Source organism: Typopeltis vanoorti, chromosome 1 (assembly GCF_054136105.1).
Source record: "Typopeltis vanoorti isolate ZY-2024b chromosome 1, IOZ_Tvanoo_1.0, whole genome shotgun sequence".
NCBI lineage: Eukaryota > Metazoa > Arthropoda > Arachnida > Uropygi > Thelyphonidae > Typopeltis > Typopeltis vanoorti.
In genome coordinates, this window is record NC_143549.1 from 101,617,780 (window position 1) to 101,638,126 (window position 20,347).

A 20,347-nucleotide genomic window follows, 5' to 3' on the forward strand; every position below is an offset into this window, starting at 1 on the left:
GGGTAGAAAAACAAAATATCAATTATTATTATTATTATTATTATTATTATTATGTGATGACACCTACAGGGAGTCCAAAGACTCATTGAGGGAGAGTGTGCCAACAGCATCGAACAATTGATCCCCTTCCAACTACTAACCACGCTCAAACTTGCGTAGCTTTTTTTTTTTTTTTTTTTTTGCAAGCCATTATTAGCAGAAGCGCTACCAATTGACCAAACTTTGCTGGCTAATTAATATTTACAAAATCTACAAAATAATGCTATCAGAGAACATATGTCATTTATTGCAATGCACCACACTGTAACACACCGTACGAAGTGTAAGCAGTGATTAAATTAACGAGGATAATGCATGAAACTGTTAAAACAGACACACCCACAGCTTGGGAGTATGTGATGAGTCACCATCTTTCACCAGTTGGATGATTGCCGGGCATTGATCTTAAAATGGGGCTTGAAATTGCATACTTTGTTATATCAAGGCTCAGTTACCAGAGGTAACATTAACTGAGGTATACCTGTATTTACAATTTTTGATTTAATGTATTTAACCGCTGTAACTACAACACTTAAATATAATATATGGATTTTTTTTCCTTTTTTTCCTTTTTGTTGATCTTGGTTGAGATGTAATTTCTCAGCTTGCATCCTTGAGGCTTTTTTATTAAGCTTATCTAAGGATGACACTGGTTAGTTTTTGTTTATTGGTTTGATTGCTGTGTTGGAAGTAGGTTGATGTTTGATAGGTCTCATATCCATTGCAACCATAGGTTGAGAAATTCTTTCACACTTACATGCTGGGATGCGTGCGTGCATGCATCCCAGCATGTGGTTTATAAATGATTAAATGGTTTATAAATGTAAACCGTTATCCTTGGAGGATAATGCAAATATTATACTGCCTGAGATAATGCCTTACAAATATTATACTACCTGAGATAATGCCTTACAAATATTATATTTGCAGATTGATGAGGATGAACCATTGTTTATATCCCTCATTAATGATTTGTTTCCTGGAATCTGCACTGATAAACAAGCATATCCAGAATTAGAAGAAGCAATTGCTAACTATCTCATTGAAATTGGACTAATCAATCATCCTTCATGGACTTTAAAATTAATACAGGTACCTTTTTTCTCCTCAGATTTAAAATTGTTTTAATTATATGAATCCCAGTCATACTATTTATATTTTGCAAAATAGAAACTTCTTTTTTTCCTAATTGATTGTGCAACATTTTAAATATTTTAAGTATTTATTCTCACATGGAAACACCAAAACTTGTGAAGATACTTGTGCATGATACTTATGATCAAGTGCACAAGTATTGTGCATTGGATCATAATATATGTGTTTAGTAATTTATTTTCTATGTTATTATTATTATTATTATTATTATTATTCGTGACACCTCCAAGGAGTTCATAGGCTCCTCGCTGGAGGACACCTACTGTGCAGCTCTCCGTCTTCACCACTGCACACCGAACATCTACTACCAACCATCTACATCAACGGCATCTACCGCCCACCACCACAACTACTATTTTTTGTCAGTAGATTGCATGCATTCTAAACGGCCGATTTGTCTACATGTGGGATGAAAAACCAGAGTTTCTGGGAGGAAAAATCCTGCTACCTCCATATGAGATCGGCTAATTCACCTTCGATTGAAAAAGTCCATATAAAGATTCCTCCCGTCACACCAAGAATTGAACTTAAGCCTTTTCTAATCAAAGGGTGCATTTAGTCACATAATTTTAAAAATGTAATATATATATATATATATATATATATATATATATATATATATATATATATATATATATATAAAATAGTGGATATTAAAGATCCAATATTATTTCAGAGCCAAAAATGTTTGTAGAAACAGTGAGCTCACAAGAATACAATCCTCAGCATCTGAGGTGCCTTAGCTTGCACTACTTAAAAGAACATAATTGCTGCCCAAACATCTGTATATTTCATCATCATCATCATCACAAACAGTGGGCTCACTGCCCGTTGATGTCCGATGCCTACTTCACTATCTTCTTCCACCTTTCTTTGTCCAGTGCACAGTGTCGTAGTTTTTGTACACCAATTCCACACCAGTCTTTTATATCATCTATCCATTCTCTGTATGGTCTACCTCTTCTGTTTAGACCATCCATACCAAACATAAATGTCTTTATCTTCCGGTCCTCTATCATTCTAGAGATGTGTCCAAATAATTGCAGCTTCCATTTTATAATCTTCTGCATTAGATTCTATTTTGGTTGTATCTTCTGATAGAGCACTTCATTGGTGATTTTCTGTACCCATCCTATTCTTAGAATCTTCCTGTAACAAGTTCTTTCAAATGCCAAAATTCTTTTTCTTGATTCCTTATTTATTACCCACGTTTCAGATCCATACAGTACACCGCTAAAGATGCATGTTTCCAGTACTCCTATTTTTGTTTGCAGGCTGATCACTTTACTTTTCCAAATGTTATTATTATTGTTCCGGGAAACTCCAAGGAGTCGACAGACTCATCGAGGGAGGCCCTAACATCATGTCAAGAACAACTATTCAACATTCACACAGTATCTATCATACCTTGCCTTGAACTCATTCATGGTCGTAGCACCCACAACAGACTCTGGAAGCTTATTCCACTCATTCACCACTCTCCAAGTAAAAAACCTAGCTCTAACACCCTTGTCAACCACGCTTTTGCCCAGCTTCCATGCATGGCCCCTAGTCCTCTCACCACCAGTCATATTTTCAAAAATATCTTCTGGATCAATCTTATAAAAAATCTTCAGTAATTTGAATGTCTCAATCATATCACCCCTCCTTCGCCTATCGTCCAATTTCTGCAACCCACAAATCTTCAACCTATTCTCATAAGGTTCATTCCACAGACCTGCTATCATCTTGGTCACTCGTCTCTGGACCCTCTCCACTTCCTCCCCATCACGAAGAAACCCTGGTGCCCATAATTGGGCACAGAAGTCCAAATGGGGTCTTATCCATGTTATCCATGGCCTTCAGATTCGTTCTTCCCTTTGCAATCCTGATCTTTATTTCTTTTTTACAGTCCAAGTCATATGCCAGTTTACTTCCCAAATATGTGAATTGTTCTACATTTTCTATATCAGTTCCATCCACTTGTATCTTTTGTTTCATGTTCTCTTTCGTCTTCTTCAATAATAATAAGAATGTCATCTGCAAATCTCAGATTGTTAATTCTCATTCCGTGTAATATTCCTTTGGCATCTTCCTTCAATTTGTCCATTGCTCTTTCTAAATGTGCAATGAAAATGCTTCGTGATATTAGGTCTCCCTGTCTAGTACCTCTGCTTGTTTTAAATCATTTCTCCAAATCATCACCTATTCTAACTGCTGCAACTGCATTCTGATAAACATCTTTTAATATAGCTATTAGTTTTTTATCATTTCCATGGGATTCGAGAACTGCTAATGTCACTTTCTGGTCAGTACTGTTAAATGCTTTCTGAAAATCAACAAAACAAGTATATATGTTTTTGTTTTTTCCTCCTAACTTTCTCTGCTATTAACCTCATTGTCAAAATCTGTTGAATTGTAGTTCTGTCCTTCATAAATCCTGCTTGCTCATCTGCAAGGTATGCTTCCAATTGTGTACTCAATCTTTCTGTCAATATGATCATCATCATCACTTTACCAAGGTGACTGATCAAGGCAATTGTTCTATAATTTTTACATTCTAGCTTATTTCCTTTCTTGTATAATGTTACTAATATTGATTTCACCCACTCCTCTGGCATTTTCCCTTCTTTCCATACCATGTTACATAGTTGGTGCATTTCTGTAACCATACTTTCACCACCATATTTAATCATTTCTCCAGTAATGTTATTGTTACCAGGACTCTTGCTGAAAAGCATGCTCATTACCTGATGGTGATATCTGCTTCAATTCTTCAGTCAGTTTCCCAATGCTATCTGAATCTAGTTTTTCTTGATTGTACAACTACAGGTATCTTGTCCACTGCTGTACAATTTTTTCTTTATTCATCAATACGTTGCCTTTTTCATCTTTAATTGTTATTTGTTTTGGTTGCCACTTTCTATTAATGGTTCTGATCATTTTGTATACCTCCCTTGTTTTATGCTCTCCATACTACTGTTCTATATTGTTGCATTGGGCTTCTAACCTTTTCATCTTATCCATTCTGACTGCTTTTTTTCACCTCATTACACTTTCTTCTCTATTGCTGTTCTATTCATGATTATGAAGAGCTCAGGAGACAGCTTGCAGGTGTAGCATGGAATGAGGAGTTAGCTGGAAAAGAGATCAATGCAGCTTGGGGGATTTTCAAAAAATATTTAGTGGATGCAATGTCTAAATGTATACCACGGGTGAGAAGGTTAAATAAGTTAGGTGTGAGATGGATGAATAAAGAGATTAAGCATGCAATACAGAGAAAAAGGGCATTGTGGAGGCAGCATAAGAGAAGTGGAAGTAACCAATTTCATGAGTTCTACAAAGACCAGGCAAGGAGAGTGACTTGGTTGGTGAGAGTAGCTAAAGAGAGGTATGAACAGCAGTTAGCTAATGAAGCTAAAAAGAATCCTAGGGAGTTCTTTCGATATGTAGCCAGCAAAAGAAAGAATGATTATGGAAGGATGACATTGATTGGAGGAAATGGTATAAAGACAGCTGTTGCAGAATGTGTGGTGGAGATACTTAATGAGCAGTTCATAAAGATCTTTCAATCTTGTGAATGTGACTTCATGGAGAGATTAAGAGCAGTTGATGATGGGGAGGAGAGACTGACTGTAAGTGAGCAAGAGGTGTTTGGGGAGTTGAGTAAACTAGATGTAAATAAGGCTGTGCCAGACTTGATAATATATCACTGCGTATTCTGAAGGAATGTGCCAGGGAGTTGACACCTGCCTTGATATATATGTTTAATATGAGTCTTGCACTTGGTCAAGTTCCTAAGGAGTGGAAGGAAGGCAAGATTGTGCCACTTCATAAAGGAGGTGATCGAACTCAAGCATCAAACTATAGGCCTATCTGTGTGTCAGGTGTTGTGGTTAAGTTGTTGGAGAAGCTTGTGAGAACTAGGATCCAGAGTTGGGTTGACAACAATGGTATAATCTTTGATGGAGAGCATGGATTTGCTAAAGGGAGGTCGTGTTTTAGTAATCTACTTACTTATTACAATAAAGTGACTGCTTCCTTGGACAGAGGAGAAGGATACACAGTAATATACTTGGATTTCGCAAAAGCTTTTGATAGAGTACCTCATGATAAGTTGACAGTCAAACTAGAGCAGATGGGGTTGGATATTAGATTAGTGCATTGGATTGGAGACTGGCTATCTGATAGGTATCAACAAGTTGTGTATGGAGGTGCAATATCCAGGAAAAGGAAAGTCACTAGTGGAGTGCCTCAAGGATCTGTTTTAGGGCCATTGCTATTTAACTTGTATATTAATGATATTGGTGAAGATTTGGATGGAGATATTCAGTTGTTTGCAGATGATGCAAAGTTGGGATGAACCATAAAGAGTAGTGAAGATGTTGTGGCCTTGCAAGAAGACTTGAATAAATTGAGTGATTGGGCAAGCAAATGGGGATGTGAGTTCAGTGTTGCAAAATGTAAGGTTTTAAAATTTGGAAAACAAAGATGGGATGCAGAATTTATGCTTGGTGAGAATATATTGTTGGAAGTAGAGGAAATAAGAGATCTGGGAGTGATAGTGGATAAGGATCTAAAATTTAGGGGACACATCGCCAAAATTGTGAAGACAACACAAAGACTTCTGGGAATGATGAGGAGGTCACTGACGTGTAGAAGTAGGGAGATTCTTGTTCCATTGTATAAGGCTTTGATTAGGCCACACATGGACTATTGTGCCCAGATTTGGTCACCTGGTTTTCAGAAGGATGAAGAGATGTTGGAAAGGGTCCAAAGGCGACTGACTAAGGTAGTTTCTGACCTCTGGAATGTCGAGTATGAGGAAAGATTGAAAAGATGTAATTTGCAGAGTCTGGTGGAGAGAAGGAAGAGGGGAGATGTAATAGAGCCCTACAAGTTGGTAAGGGGTTGTTATAGGATCAATGGTGGAGAAGTTCTACAGCGAATAGTGGGAGATCAGGGGAGAACCAGAGGTCATCCCTGGAAACTGTATAAAGAGGGTGTGAGTAGGGGAGTGAGAGGCAGGTTTTTTTCGTGCAGAGTTGTGAATGATTGGAATGCCTTGCCTGAGAGTGTGGTGTCTGCAAGGAGTTTGAATGTGTTTAAGACCCGATACGATGAGATGTGTGTGAGATAAAAGGACCTCCTAGATGAGTCTTTGACTCCATGAGGTCTTGTTTAATAATAATAATAATAATAATTTGTTCTGATGTATCCCTTCTTATCTTCAACATTCTTTTCTCCTGTACTAACTTCAGTGTTTCTTATGTAATCCATTTCTTCAACTGCATCTTCTATCGCCTTCATTACTCTTTTCACTCTTAAGTTCGAGTTTTTTTTTTCTTCACACTTTTAAGTTTCTCTTCTAACACTGTTCTGTACCTTCTTCCTATTTCTGCTTCACTTATTCGTGCTGTATCTCTTGTATTCTGATGTTGGGGTTTATATTATTTTTTAATTTCAACTTGATGTTTGCAATCACTAAACTATGGTCCGAGTCTATATCCGTTTCTTGAAAAGTTCGACATTGCTGTACTGATTTTATCCATCTTCTTTTAATCATAATCATATCAATCATGTTTTTGGTTTTCCCATCATTTGATCGCCACATCCATTTTCTATGCTCCATTTGTTGGAATCTTGTGTTTCAGATCATCATCTCGTGGTCCACAGCAAATTCTAACAATTTTTCTCCTCGTTCATTTCTTTCTCTGAAACCATATTTTTCCATGACTCTTTCCCAACCATCATTATCTATTCCAACTTTGGCATTCCAATCTCCTTCAATAATTAGCACATCTTGCTTTGGTATTGTTTCTATTGTCTCTGTCAGATCTTTGTTGAATAAGTCAATATCCTCATCTGTGCTGTCAGATGTGGGTGCATATATCTGGACTATTGATATGTTGAATAGTTTTGCCTGAAATCTTGCTACTATGATTCATTCATTGATTGTTTGTAGCCTGACAGTGCCTCTCAAGGCACTATTAGGCTACAAACAGTAGCCTAACAGTGCTACTGTTTATAGCACTGTTTTGCTAAGCTCTTTTGCTAAGAAGGAAGCCAACTCCTGCTTCGTGCATGGTGTCATATCCTGACCATATTACTTCGCATCCATTGATCTCTCCAGATGATGTCCATCTCATCTCTGCCAATCCTAGTATATCCCACCAATATCTCTTCATTTCCTCACAAAATAGTTCTAATTTTCCTGCTATCCAGAGTATCTGTACATTCCACGTTCCTACTGATAGCAGTTCTGTTAGTTTCAGTTTCTGTTTCCTTTCGGTATCCCACTTTTCGATCCAACTCTGATCGCTCAATCGGTATTGCGGGCCTTGTTTATCCAGGTGACGCCCAAGCCAGCATGTTGTAGCTGTTGATTGTATAGGCATCAGATAACAGTTGTGTTTTTACTTTACGGTCAGAACATCGACTCATCTGACCGACCCTCCTCCTTTATCCAGGTTTGGGACTGGCATGAGACCCCTAAGTATCCCATGGCAGAGTTATCTGTATCTTTACCATGTATTAATGCATTTGATAAAGGTTTCACTGGCCTGACAGCTGGTTGGTTCTCTTCAGAGACCAGATAGGAACAACATGTTCAAAAACTGCCCAAGTTTAAAATCTTGGAACAGGTGACCTTTAAAAGGCTCCCATTTATCTGAAAACTTGTCAGGGTCCCAAAACTTGGCTGGAATCTGTCAAACTCCACCTGACAACTAAGCCGAAGTTCAGTTTAGCATAACCAGAGGCAAATCTGCCACAGCACCAAGTTGCTAGAGTGTATGAAGAGTATATCATGTTTGTCAGTGAGCAGGCAGAAAATTATGAGAGCAAAAACTTTTATTCATTTTTAAAGAAATCCAATATCAGAGAAATCTGTTTTTCATAGTGAACTCTCTTGGTTAGTACATAAAAGTAATTAATAAAGAAAGAGCTATATGGCTTCATTTCAGCAATGCAAATTACTTAAAAATAGTGGATATTAAAGACACGATATTATTTTAGAGCTGAATGCATGCTCATATCATATTTTATTTTAAATTTATTTACACTTTCCACAATATCCTCCAGCCATTCATTTCACTTGTCCTCCATACCTTCTGACTGCCCTATAATAGGTCTGCTTTAATTCCCTTCTCCACTACATACTTGTACAGTTTACAGGGATTGCATTTTTACTAACTCTCCCTTCTTAGTGAATAATCCTGAATAGTCCCTACTATATTATGGCTATTGCCATTACCGATGCGATGAGAGCAGCTCTGCTCTGTGGTGGGGCGACCCTGCCACTGGGTAGAGCCAACACTCAGAGTTTTTCTCGGTGACGGGGTGAGCCTATTACTGAGTAGAACAATGCTGAGTTGGACGATCTTTCGTAGGGAGTGGTCCAGGGGATCCCCTTATTTTTTTTTGCCAGCCTGGTTATCCGAGTGGTTAGCTTGCCCGCTCTCCAGCCAAAAGGCTGCGGGTTCGAATCCCACCGTGGGCATGGATGTTTGTGATTGTCTGTTAAAATCTAGTAGCAGTTGCAGGCAGTAGATGGCATTGGTGTAGATGATGATGATGGTAGTTGCGGTTAGTGGAGACAGATAGTTGTAGAATAGGTGCCCTCCCTCGATGAGTGTTTGGACTCCCTGGAGGTGTCAGGTAATAATAATAATAATAATAATAATAGTAAAATCCTCTCACCAACTTCAATATTATTCACTTCTCTTTCTTTTCACAGAGTTCTGAACTTTACATTTCCTCACTCCCTCCTCTTATAACTGGTATTCTATAGTTCTCATTTGATGTTAGGTATGTATCTCTGCATTCTCTCCAAAGCTTCTATTGAAATCATGTTATCAAATTTATGCACAAAAAGCCTGTGTGGTGTCTGATCAAGACCTTATACAATTTAACACATACCATGTCCTCTCTATCTCTGCCTGCCATTACCACAGCATTAGTATCCTGTTTGGGCTTTATCACTCTTTACAGCATAATTTCCTGAACTTCGTGTTGTCCCTGTTGACTATCAACCAAGATTTCAAAGCTCATTGCCCTCCTGAAGTAGAATTCTGCTGATACAGCTAAATTGTGAAATCAAATTGAAACCATATAATTTTGTATTTTGATGAAAGGGAGTTGGTTACCCTATCCTTGAGATGGAAGAATATATCCATCTATATATTTAGATTTAGATTTTTATTTTTCCTGCCATCCTAATAATTAGAGCGGACATTTTTATTCTGCAGATCGACAGAATTTTTTACAAGGAGAGTTTTAAAATTAATCGCAGCTTATTTAAAGATTGTTCAATTTCTGATATTTTACTACCATTTTAATACTTGAGATGTGTACTTTTTGATTTCTCAGTTGCATTTTCAGACAAACTAACATTTTTCAAGTAACTGGCTTTTGACAACCTTTTTTTTTCCTGACTAGCTTTTTTCAGGATGTCAACTACCCTGCTTTAGATATTTGGAGTGCTCTTTTCCCCATTTTGCACTCTATCCTGCAGTCCCTATCTTAAATCCAGAATTCTTATTTTTTTTTGTATATTTTATGTATATGCATAGTGAAATGTGTATGTTCAAAATTAGCTTGAGTGTACATTTCTGCTGTGAAAAAAGTTTGCCTTAAAATTTGCAAAAAATTTAAAACAGTTGACTTTGAAGCTTAGAAAGGTATGGGGATCATGCAAATAAAAATTGGAAATTTTTATGAAAGATAGTTTTAATGGGTGACTTAAATCAAAATCGGTTTTCGTCCTGCTATTTTTATCTTCAACCTAAACAGTCATTTGAAAATGAATGGAAAGTTAATATTTTTATTGCATCTTTCAGCATATTTAGTACATCCAATACGTATTAAGACATTTTTTTTTTTAGGATCATGAGTGTTGTGCCATGTGAAGAGCAAATGATAGAGTAAAAAAATTAATGAATATTTAAAATGAAAAAGGAGCTGAGAGGAACTGTTCATTTTTATTTGTCAATTATGCAAAGTTGGCTAGAGTAATAGTGAATACACATGATGTCAAAATTTTTCAGGATTGATTGATTTGGATAAATTAGCAGACTGGGCTAAGGAGAATGGATGTCACTTTAATGTGGCAGAGTGTAAAGTTATGTATTTTGGAGTGAAAAGATTAGCAGCAGTATACCACATTGGTGGAACTGTACTCCAGGAAATTGACGAAGCCAGAGATTTGGGAGTGTTGGTGGATAGGGAATTGAAGTTTAGGGGAAAAATAGCTAAAGTGGCTAAATCTGATCACTTGGTTACTGAAGAATACTTTGATGAGCAGAAACAAACAGGTTATTGTTCCTCTTTATTGAGCCTTGATAAGACCCCATCTTGATTACTGTGCACAGATCTGGGTTCTTGGTGATGGGGAGGCAGTAGAGAAGATCCAGAACCAAGTGACCAAGATGGTAGCTGTCTATGGAATGAACCTTACGAGAGCATGTTGAAGATCTGTGGGTTACAGAAATTGGTTGATAGGTGGAAAAGGAGTGATATGATTAAAATTCAAATTACTGAGGGGTTTTTACAAGATTAATTCAGAGGAAATTTTTCAGATCAGGTCTGGCAGTGGGACATCCATGGAAACTGAGCAAGAGTGTAGTTAGCAAGGGTGTTAAGAACTAGGTTTTTTTAATTGGAGAGTGGTGAATGAGCAGAATAAGTTGCCAGAGTCTGTTGCGGGTACCATGACTGTGAATGAGTTCAAAGCAAAGTATGATAGATACTGTGTGAATGCTGAATAGCTCTTGACATGATGTTTAGGGCCTCCCTTGATGAGTCTAAGGATTCCTTGGAGTTGCCCATAATAATAATAATAATAACAATATAGGGAACTGTAATTAGATCCCACAGAACAACCAACACTGTCAGATGTTCCCTTCTTAGGAATTGAGGCTTTCAATTTAACTATTTCCAATTTGTTTTTTTTTGTTTATGTTAATGTTACTATTCATATTTACAATTTATATTTTATTTACAATTCTTATGGGATGCATGGGGAGTAGTTGAATCAGGGATAATAAATGGGAGTATTCAGGAACAGGTATAAAGAAATCACAGATGAAAGGATGGCATGAGTAGAACTGGTTATAGACCAAAAAATGGATTGCTATGCTTATTTATGAACAACAGGAGTATCAAAAATAAGAGATGTAAAGTTCATGCATTAATTTAGTTTATTTACCTGAAAGTAGTTGGAATAAGTTAAACATAGTAGAGCAGGATGATATCCTGAAGGAAATAGAAAAAATTAAAGGTATGACTGGCCTGGTTGGCCAATTGGTTAACGTATCTGCTCTCCAGCCAATAGGCTGCGGATTTGAATCCCACTGTGGGCATGCATGTTTGTGATTGTCTGTGAAAATACTAGTGGTGGTGGTGGTGGTGGAAAGTAGAGGACGATGGTGTAGATGATGTGGTTCTCTGTAGTTGGTGGATTAAGACTCTCCGTCTCCACCATTAATTGGTGGAGACGGAGAGTCTCCACCAATTAATGGCATTGGTGTAGTTGCAGTTAGAATGAGCTGTAGAGTAGGCCTCCCTGGATGAGTCTTTAGACTCCCGGAGGTATCATTAAATAATAATAATAATGATGTTTTTTTTATGAGGATAAGAAGGGCAAGGAGGAAGTAAAAGAGGGCTGTTAATGATAGCAGGGGAATAAGATTTACACAAGGTTGAGGTGCAATGGGAAAATAATAGCAGTGGTATGGTGTGATGTCAAGGCTGATAGGATGAGATACTTTGCTGGATGTTGCTGTAACATAGGGAATGTGGAGTGTTGAGACAAAGAAATGTATAGTTAAATTGGTTTATTGAGCAAGAGAAAGATGATCATTGTGGAGAATTTAAATTGTGTTGGTATTGATTGGAATGAAGAGATAGCATCTGGGAATAAGGAAATTAATTTTTTGAGTTCTTGAGGAACAACTCTCTTAGACATATGTAACAGAGGGTTATAGTTATATCAGCAGGTTGTGTATGGAAGCATGATATTCCAAAAGAGGCAGGTCATTAGTGGTGTGCCATAGAGATCTGTTTTGAGACCATTGTTGTTTAACATGTATGTTAATGATATTAGAACAGGCTTAACTGGGGATTGTAAATGATGAAAGTTAGAACTATGTGGAGTAAAGCAGATATTGGGACCTTACAGGAGGATCTGAATAGATTTAACTGAGTAAGTGAGTGTATATGTCATCTGAGTTGCAAAGTTTATAGTCTTGAAATTTGGTAGTTGAGAATGGGATTCACAGTATGCAGTTAATAGGAATATGTTGAAGTAGGTGGAACAGATGAGAGATCTGAGAATGGTGGTGGATAAAGGCTTGAAGTCTAGTGGTTGCCTTTGCTAAAAACTGTGAGTATATCATAGCAGATTATGGCAGTGATAAGGAGTATTTTAACATGGAGAAGTATAGAAGATGATTTGGTTGGACAAGTGGGTAGCTCATATACTCTCCAGCCAAATGGCTACAGGTTCGAATCCCACCCTGGGCATGGATGTATGTGGAAATACTAGTGGTGGTTGTAGACAGTAGATAGCGTTGGTGTAGTTGCAGTTTGTCGAAGTTGGTGGAGACAAGAGTTGTAGAGTAGGTGCCCTCCATCGATGAGTCTTTAGACTCCCAGGAGGTGTCACATAATAATAATAATAATAATAATAACGATTTCCTTGTAGAAGGCCTTGATCAGGCCACATGTGGACTACTACTCTGCATATACAATGGTGGTCTGAAAAGATCTTGGCCTCAATCATAGATGGCAACTCTATCGGCAAGATTTTTTTTTTCTGAGTTGGTACATCTTTCATAAGCATCCATGTGAAATTGTGAGTCATTCTATCAAGTAGTTTGTTTTATACAGTTGTCTGAAGCAAAAGTGTTGTCTGTATCCCTTGAAATGGATAAAATTGAGTATCATGTGGTTATAAAATTCTTTGTAAAAGAAGGTTTAACGGCAAAAGAAATACATTTGAAGTTCACAAAAGTTTATGGGCACTCTTATCCTTCGTTTTTAACAATTAAGAAGTGGGCTGCCAAGTTTAAATGTGGCCGTACCAGCTTTTAAGATGATCCACGTGAAGGACTTCCAAAAAGTGTAACACCACCAGAAATCATTGATCAAGTACACAATATGGTATTGGATGACCAGTGAGTCAAGGTGTGTGAAACTGTTGAGAATCTAGGCATTTCAAAAGAACTTGTAGGATATATTGTGCATGAAGAATTGCAAATGAAAAAGCTTTGCACAAAATGGTTGCCGCGCTTGCTCACAGCAGATGAAAAACGCGCTTGCATTAAAATCTCTGAACAGTGCTTGGAGAGTTTTAACAAGAATAAAATTGATTTTGGGCATTGATTTATTACTATGGATGAGACTTGGATTCTGGTGTTCAGCACCAGATCTGGTGTTCAGCACCATGGCATCGGTGTTTTGGGATGCTAAAGGCATTTTGTTTATTAATTATTTTGAAAAGGGTAAAACAGTAACCAGGGAATACTATTCTGGTCTTTTAACCAGACTAGACGAAAAAATTCGTCAGAAAAAACCTGGTTTGGAGAAGAAAAAATCATCTTTCATCAGGACAATGCACCTGCCCACAATGGTGTTTTAGCAATGGGAAAAATTAAGAGATCTGCACTATGAATTGTTGGAACATCCACCCTATTCCCCAAATTTGGCTCCCTCTGACTTCTATCTCTTTCCAAAAGTAAAACTCTTCCACGCCTAAGTGTATCATTAGGCAGGCGTGTGACACTTACTTTCACTGTATACAGAAAACCCACACACACACACAGGCAGATACATACACAAACTCCCCCACCACCACCCCTCTCAACAATATGACATTATTAAAACTCTTACCAAGAGAGCCCACAATCTTTTTTCCAGTGGAACCGCCCTCACTACTGAGCTTAACCACATACACAGCACTTTCCTCTCCAATGGCTACAGCGATCACAGTATCAAAAAAATAATAAACTCCTCCCCCATTCCCCGTCCTTCTCGTCAACAAGATTTTAAAAATGCCATCACCATACCCTACATCCGTGGCACATCCGGAAAAATAGCCAAGATACTAAAACAGTACAACCTACACATAGCATATAAGCCCCACCGCAAACTTACTACCCTTATCCGTTCTACGAAAGATCGGCTCCCTCCTCTCTCTCTGCCTGGAGTTTACAAAGTACCCTGTTCCTGTAAGCTGGCGTACTTTGGACAGACAGGCAGATCAGCATCCATCCGTCTAGAGGAACACAAGTCTTACATCTTCAAGCACAACTATGGCCATTCAGGCTTGGCTGACCATGTTTTGGACACCACCCACAGGGTATCATGGAAGAAAACCACCATGCTCCACCACAGCAAATTCAAGAAAGAGAGACTTTTCTTAGAAGCAGCAGCAGCTTTCAAAAACCAATCAAATCTCAATAAATACGGTTGCATTAAGCTTCCGAAGATTTGGGAAACACTCATCACCAGAGTTCCCACCTTACATTCCAGGCCACCTACTATCGCCCTTAGAGGGCGCTCTACCTAGATAGGACTTTAGTGTCACCCACGTGGTTGGGCTTAGTATTGTTTGTTATTTGTGTATATGTTACATTAATTGTTTTTGTAATCCCCGTAGATATCCTAGTGACTAAGATGAAATATAGGAAGTATTAAATTCTAGTTTAATTCTTTTTGAGTGTTGTAAAAAATCCATTAAGCTCCAACATGATGTCCTCACAGCACTTAAGCCTCTACACACGTATGATTATGATACACTGTATTATTATTATTATATGGTATCTCCATGGAGTCTGGAGATTGATCATGGGAGACCTAAACTAACTATTATAAATACAAAACCTATCATACTCTCCTTAAACTCATTCACTGTCAGAGAACTCATAACTAATTCTGTCAATCCATTTTACTCATTCACCACTCTCCTTGCAAAAAAAATCATCAGGTCTGCACACACCCCCTACTAACCACACTATTACACAACTTCCACAAATGGCTCCTATTTCTCTGACTACTTGTCATGTATTGAAATTTTTTCCTATGCACCAATTTTATAAATCCCCTTTAATATATTAAAAGTTTGTATCATGTCCCCCTCTTTTTCTGCCTATCAACTGAACTTTGTAATCCCCAGAAACCTTCCAGCTATCCTCACAGGTAGCATACCACAGACCTGTCTCCAGGTTAGTCACTCATCTCTGAATCTTCTCTATATTCCTAAGAAACCAACAAATCTGTGCACAGTAGTCAAGATGTAGCTGAATTGTAGCCTTATAAAGAGGGATAATACTTCCCTATCCTTACTTGTTAGCATGTTTTTCAACATTCAATAATCCTTTGAGCAAAACATATGGAAATTCCAGTTAAGAAAACATATATGTGGAACTATAAGGCAGGTGATTATGATACACTTTATTATTGTTATTTTACCAACTTTTGAAATATGCCCTCTGAACTTCAATTCTCTGTCCACCATTTTCTCCACGTTCCTAGCTTCATCAGTTTCCTGCAATCTAGTACTACAAATATGATATACCATATGCAACCTTTTCAACCCAAAGTATATAACCTTATAAGTTGCAACATTAAATTGGCAATCATTATCCTTTGCTCACAATGTGACTTTATTTAAATCATTCTGCAGGACATCTACATTACCTTTATCTACTATTGCTCTCCATAGTTTTTGCATCATCAGCGAACAACTGATAATGATGTAAGCACTAAGCAGCAACTTTACACCACCATAGCATAAAAATCTGCAAAGGAAGGATGTGTACAGCAAATGGGATATTTGGAGGAAGCAGTATCACACTGTATACTCTACCCAAGGTCAGGAAAGTAAATTGAGTAGGAGGAAGATGGATGAGTAGTATTATTAAGCATCAGCTGGAAAAAAAAAATGTTGTGGAGCGTATATAAGGAGAATGACAACCAGAAATCCAAAAGAGTTTTTCATTATGTGGCAAGTAGGAGGCGGAATGATTTTAGAAGGATAACTTTAATGAATGTAGATAGTAGAGAGAGGTGACAGAAGAATACGACATTATTGAGTTATTGAGTGACCACTTTGTAAGGTTGTGTCATCCAAATGAAGATGTTGCTGTTGCAGATGTAAGAGGGACTGACATGAGAACAGAGCTCAGTGAATTAGAAGTACTTAGGATATTGCATAATCGAATGCAAAACCAGCTGTGAGAGTATGAGAATGTAAGAGAATGTGCAGGCAATGGGTTGGTGGGATTGGCAATACTTTTGACTAGACTGTTTAAGTTTCAGCTCTGGCAGGATCCCAATAGAGTGGAAGGAGAGCAAAATAATTCCTTTGCATAAAGGAGAATCTTAGTCTATGGTAGCAAATTATAGACTAATCAGTATCTCAGGAGTGGTGATAAAAGTACTGGAAAAGGTAGTCAAAAAGAGATATCAGGAATGTGTGGATAACAATATGATACTCTGAGGGACAGCATGGCTTTGGAATGGTCAGTGATGCCTTAGCAATATACTACCTTTTTTTTAATAGACTGACAGTTCAGTTGGATAAAGGTAATGGTAAGGTAATGATACCACTGAATTTTCAAAGACGTTTGAGAGGATACCACAAGGAATCCTGTTATTATGCAAACTGCAACAAATGGGGATGGATATGAAATATCCATCCCCATTTGTTGCATAAATAAATGATATAGGAAAATATCATTTATTTTCACCATAAATAAATGATATATAAAAACACCATAAATAAATGATATAGGAAATAATTTGAAGGAGATATTCGGTTGTTTGCTGATGATACAAAGTTGGGTAGGGTAATAGTGGTTCACTGAAAGTGTACCACATTCAGTGAACTCCAGGAAATTTATGAATCCATGTATTTGGGGATAGTAAATAGAGAGTTAACTCTCTAGTTTAGAGGTCATAGTGCTAAAGTTGCCAGGATAGCTCACATGATTACTTGGTTATTGAAGAACACAGTAACAATAACACAGCAGAGATAAGGGAGTTATCATTCCTCTTTATAAATCCTTAATACATTCACATCTAGATTACTGTACTGAGGTCTCATTACCTGGGTTTCTTGTGGATGAGGAAGTCATGAAGAGGATGTATAGGCAAATAAAAGTTGATAGGTGAAAAACGGGTGGTTTTAATAAAAAAAGTTAAGTTATGTAAAGAATTTTATAAAATTAATACAACAGAATTATTTCAGTGCTTGGCTAGAGGTGGGGGGGGTAGAACAAAAGGTGATTGCTTGAAGTTGGGTATGAGTATAGTTAGCACATGTGTAAGGATCAGATTTTTCACTTGGATAGTAGTAAATGAATGAAATGGATTGCCTGAGTCAGTTGTGAGTGTTTTGTCTGTTAATGGTTTCAAGGAGAGATATGATAGATATTGCATTGATAGTTTGAGTCTTCCATAATGAATCTTATGACTCCATGGAAGATGTCTGTACAATAATAATAATAATATTCTTATCTTAATTCTCATGGAAAGGCTTAGACATTGGTTGTGCATTTTTACCAAATAATTTAAGAAAATTACAACGTAAACTAGGATATACATTAAAATAAATTTTAATATACTTCAATATTTCGGCAACGTCACATTGCCATTTTCAAGGAACTTAAGAACAAGACACGTGCACGCAGGCACAACAAACAGTAAGTGAGGAAGAAGCAGGAAGCTATTATTTCTCCTAAAGTCCTGATGGTGTCCCCTAGTGGGCAATGTTGGTATTCTTGGGCGATTGGGCTGAAGATCTACTGATGTAGGTTTCCCAAATTTGAGGCAGTCTCATCCAGCCAATTTTGTTGAGATTTGGATTGTTTCTTAGGGCTGAAGCTGATTCTATGAAAAGCCTTTCATATTTGCATTTACTACGGTGTATTATCGTGGCTTTCTTCCACCGTTTTCTATGTCTATGAGAGGTATCCAGTGCATGGTCAGCAAGACCAAAATGGCTGTATTGGTGAAACCGGATGTAGTCCTTGTGTTCTGAAATTCTGATATTTGCTATCCTGCCTGTTTGGCCAAAGTAGGACAGCTTACAGCTGCAAGGGACCTGGTATACACTAGGTAGGTCGCTCACTTACGCCACAAGAAGGCGTGGCGTAAGTGAGCCAGTTCAGCAGCAAGAGTATTGTCATTAGAATAGATTGCTCTCACTCTGTGGGTTAGCGTTTTTAAAATGCCATATTGTTGAGAAGGGTGATGGTGTGATTGTTTGTGTAAATATCTCCCTGTATGTGTGGGTTTTCTAAAAACTGAAAATGATAAGGAACCATCTGAAGACGTGTGATAAGTGTATCCAGGAAGGGCAGACAGTTATTAGCTTCCAGTTCCATTGTAAAGTGGATTTTTGGAAGTTGGCTATTTAAATGCGCTAAGAATGTTTTCAATGTCTCTGGGCCATGTGGCCAAATAGCAAGCACATCGTCAACATAGCATAGCCAAAGTGTTGGTTTGAGAGTGGCTGCTGTATTGATTGCTAGTTTTTCCAGGTGTTCTATGTAAAAGTTGGTTGGGGGGGGCGGGAGGAGAGCCCATGGCTGTCCCATCTATTTGTTTGTATATTTTCCCTTTCCATGTGAAATATCCTGCATGTATTGTGAATTTGAATAGTTCAAATATATCAGGGGGGGGGAGTGTGACTTCAGTTTCCATTAGTGGTAAATTATTGAAAAATTTCATTTCATGGAATGAAATGAAAGCAACTGATTAGAACAGTGCTTCCCAAACTTATGGATGTAAAGGCCCCTTTGGAAAAATTAAAATATTTCATGGCTCTCATCAAAAAAAAAATCGTAATACAGACATATATTATTATAATATTTATTGTATTTATATTCAATACAAAACATACACAGCGAATATTACAAAAATCAATTGTAAATATTATATTTTTAGCATCTTACATAAACATTTGACATGGTACATTATCTTATATTTTTATATAGATAGATATTATCTATCTTATTAGTCTTAAAACATTTTAAATTTGTTTTCATCATTTCATGACCCCCCCCAACAAAACTAATGTCCCCCCCCCAAGGGGGCCGTGGCTCACAGTTTGGGAAGCGCTGGATTAGAATACATACATTGGCTGGAAAAGTAAAAAATTTCATCTTTCTTCTTCTTTATAGCTTTATGAAACACAGCTTGTTCGTCATGGAATAATGACTTTGGGACCAGCTGGTGCTGGAAAAACATCATGCATTCAAGTATTAATGAAAGCACTTACTGTACTTGGCCAGCCACATAGAGAAATGAGGATGAATCCAAAGGCCATTACAGCACCACAAATGTTTGGACGACTAGATGTTGCTACTAATGATTGGACTGATGGTATCTTTTCCACTCTGTGGAGAAAAACTCTAAAAGCTAAAAAAGGTAATTAACAACTTTGTTTTTATTCTTACTCAATATACAGATGGAAAATCATTGTTGTGAAAAACAAGAACAACTCACTCAAACTGTCGTTTGAAAATTGTAAGCCTTATTTCTGCTTACGAATCTTAGGAAATGCTGTAGTTTTCCATAATTCATTAGTGTCTAATTTTGTTTGGCTTGTTATATAATCACGTACTGTTTCATCTGTCTCACTTTTTTTTTGTAACTTTTTCTGTAGCAGTTTTTTTTCCTAAGGGAAAACTATTTTTTTGGCAATATTATTTCATAAAATGATTTAACAGTGTTTGTCTTCATATGCTTTACATTACTACTGGACTTAAAGTTAAAGTTATCCCTGAAATTTCTGTGTTGGGTCTCTTTAACGAATTAGCACAGTTAAGATTTTAATAGAACTATAATTGATACTTAATATAGCTATGGGATTGATTCAGAAAATAACATTACATGCACTCTTATTCAAAACACTTTATTCTGATATGAATACATGTGTGACACCATAAGTCAAATTTGGTACACTTCACTTTTTTTTTTTTTTTTTTTCACATACTCATCAAGATTATTCCTTTGTCTGACCAAAGACATGTCTTTGCATAGATTGAGAAACCAAGAAACGATAGTGTGCTGCACATCATTATTGGTTTATAATTTTTTTCTGTCATGTGTTCTCTTCAGTAGTACAAAGACATGGACACTAATTATAATATCAGGGCTGTACAAC

The 20,347-nt window shown here is 37.2% G+C and overlaps 1 protein-coding gene across 1 annotated transcript in view; it reads left to right on the top strand.

The window, feature by feature from the left end:
* The window catches only part of LOC150110257 (dynein axonemal heavy chain 5-like), a 972,373-nt gene that overhangs the window by 477,093 nt on the left and 474,933 nt on the right, over positions 1–20,347 (top strand). The window contains exons 38-39 of the mRNA XM_090394637.1: positions 970–1,131; positions 19,362–19,608. Of these exons, the coding sequence (XP_090250763.1) occupies positions 970–1,131; positions 19,362–19,608 (409 nt within the window). The remainder of the gene's footprint in view (positions 1–969; positions 1,132–19,361; positions 19,609–20,347) is intronic.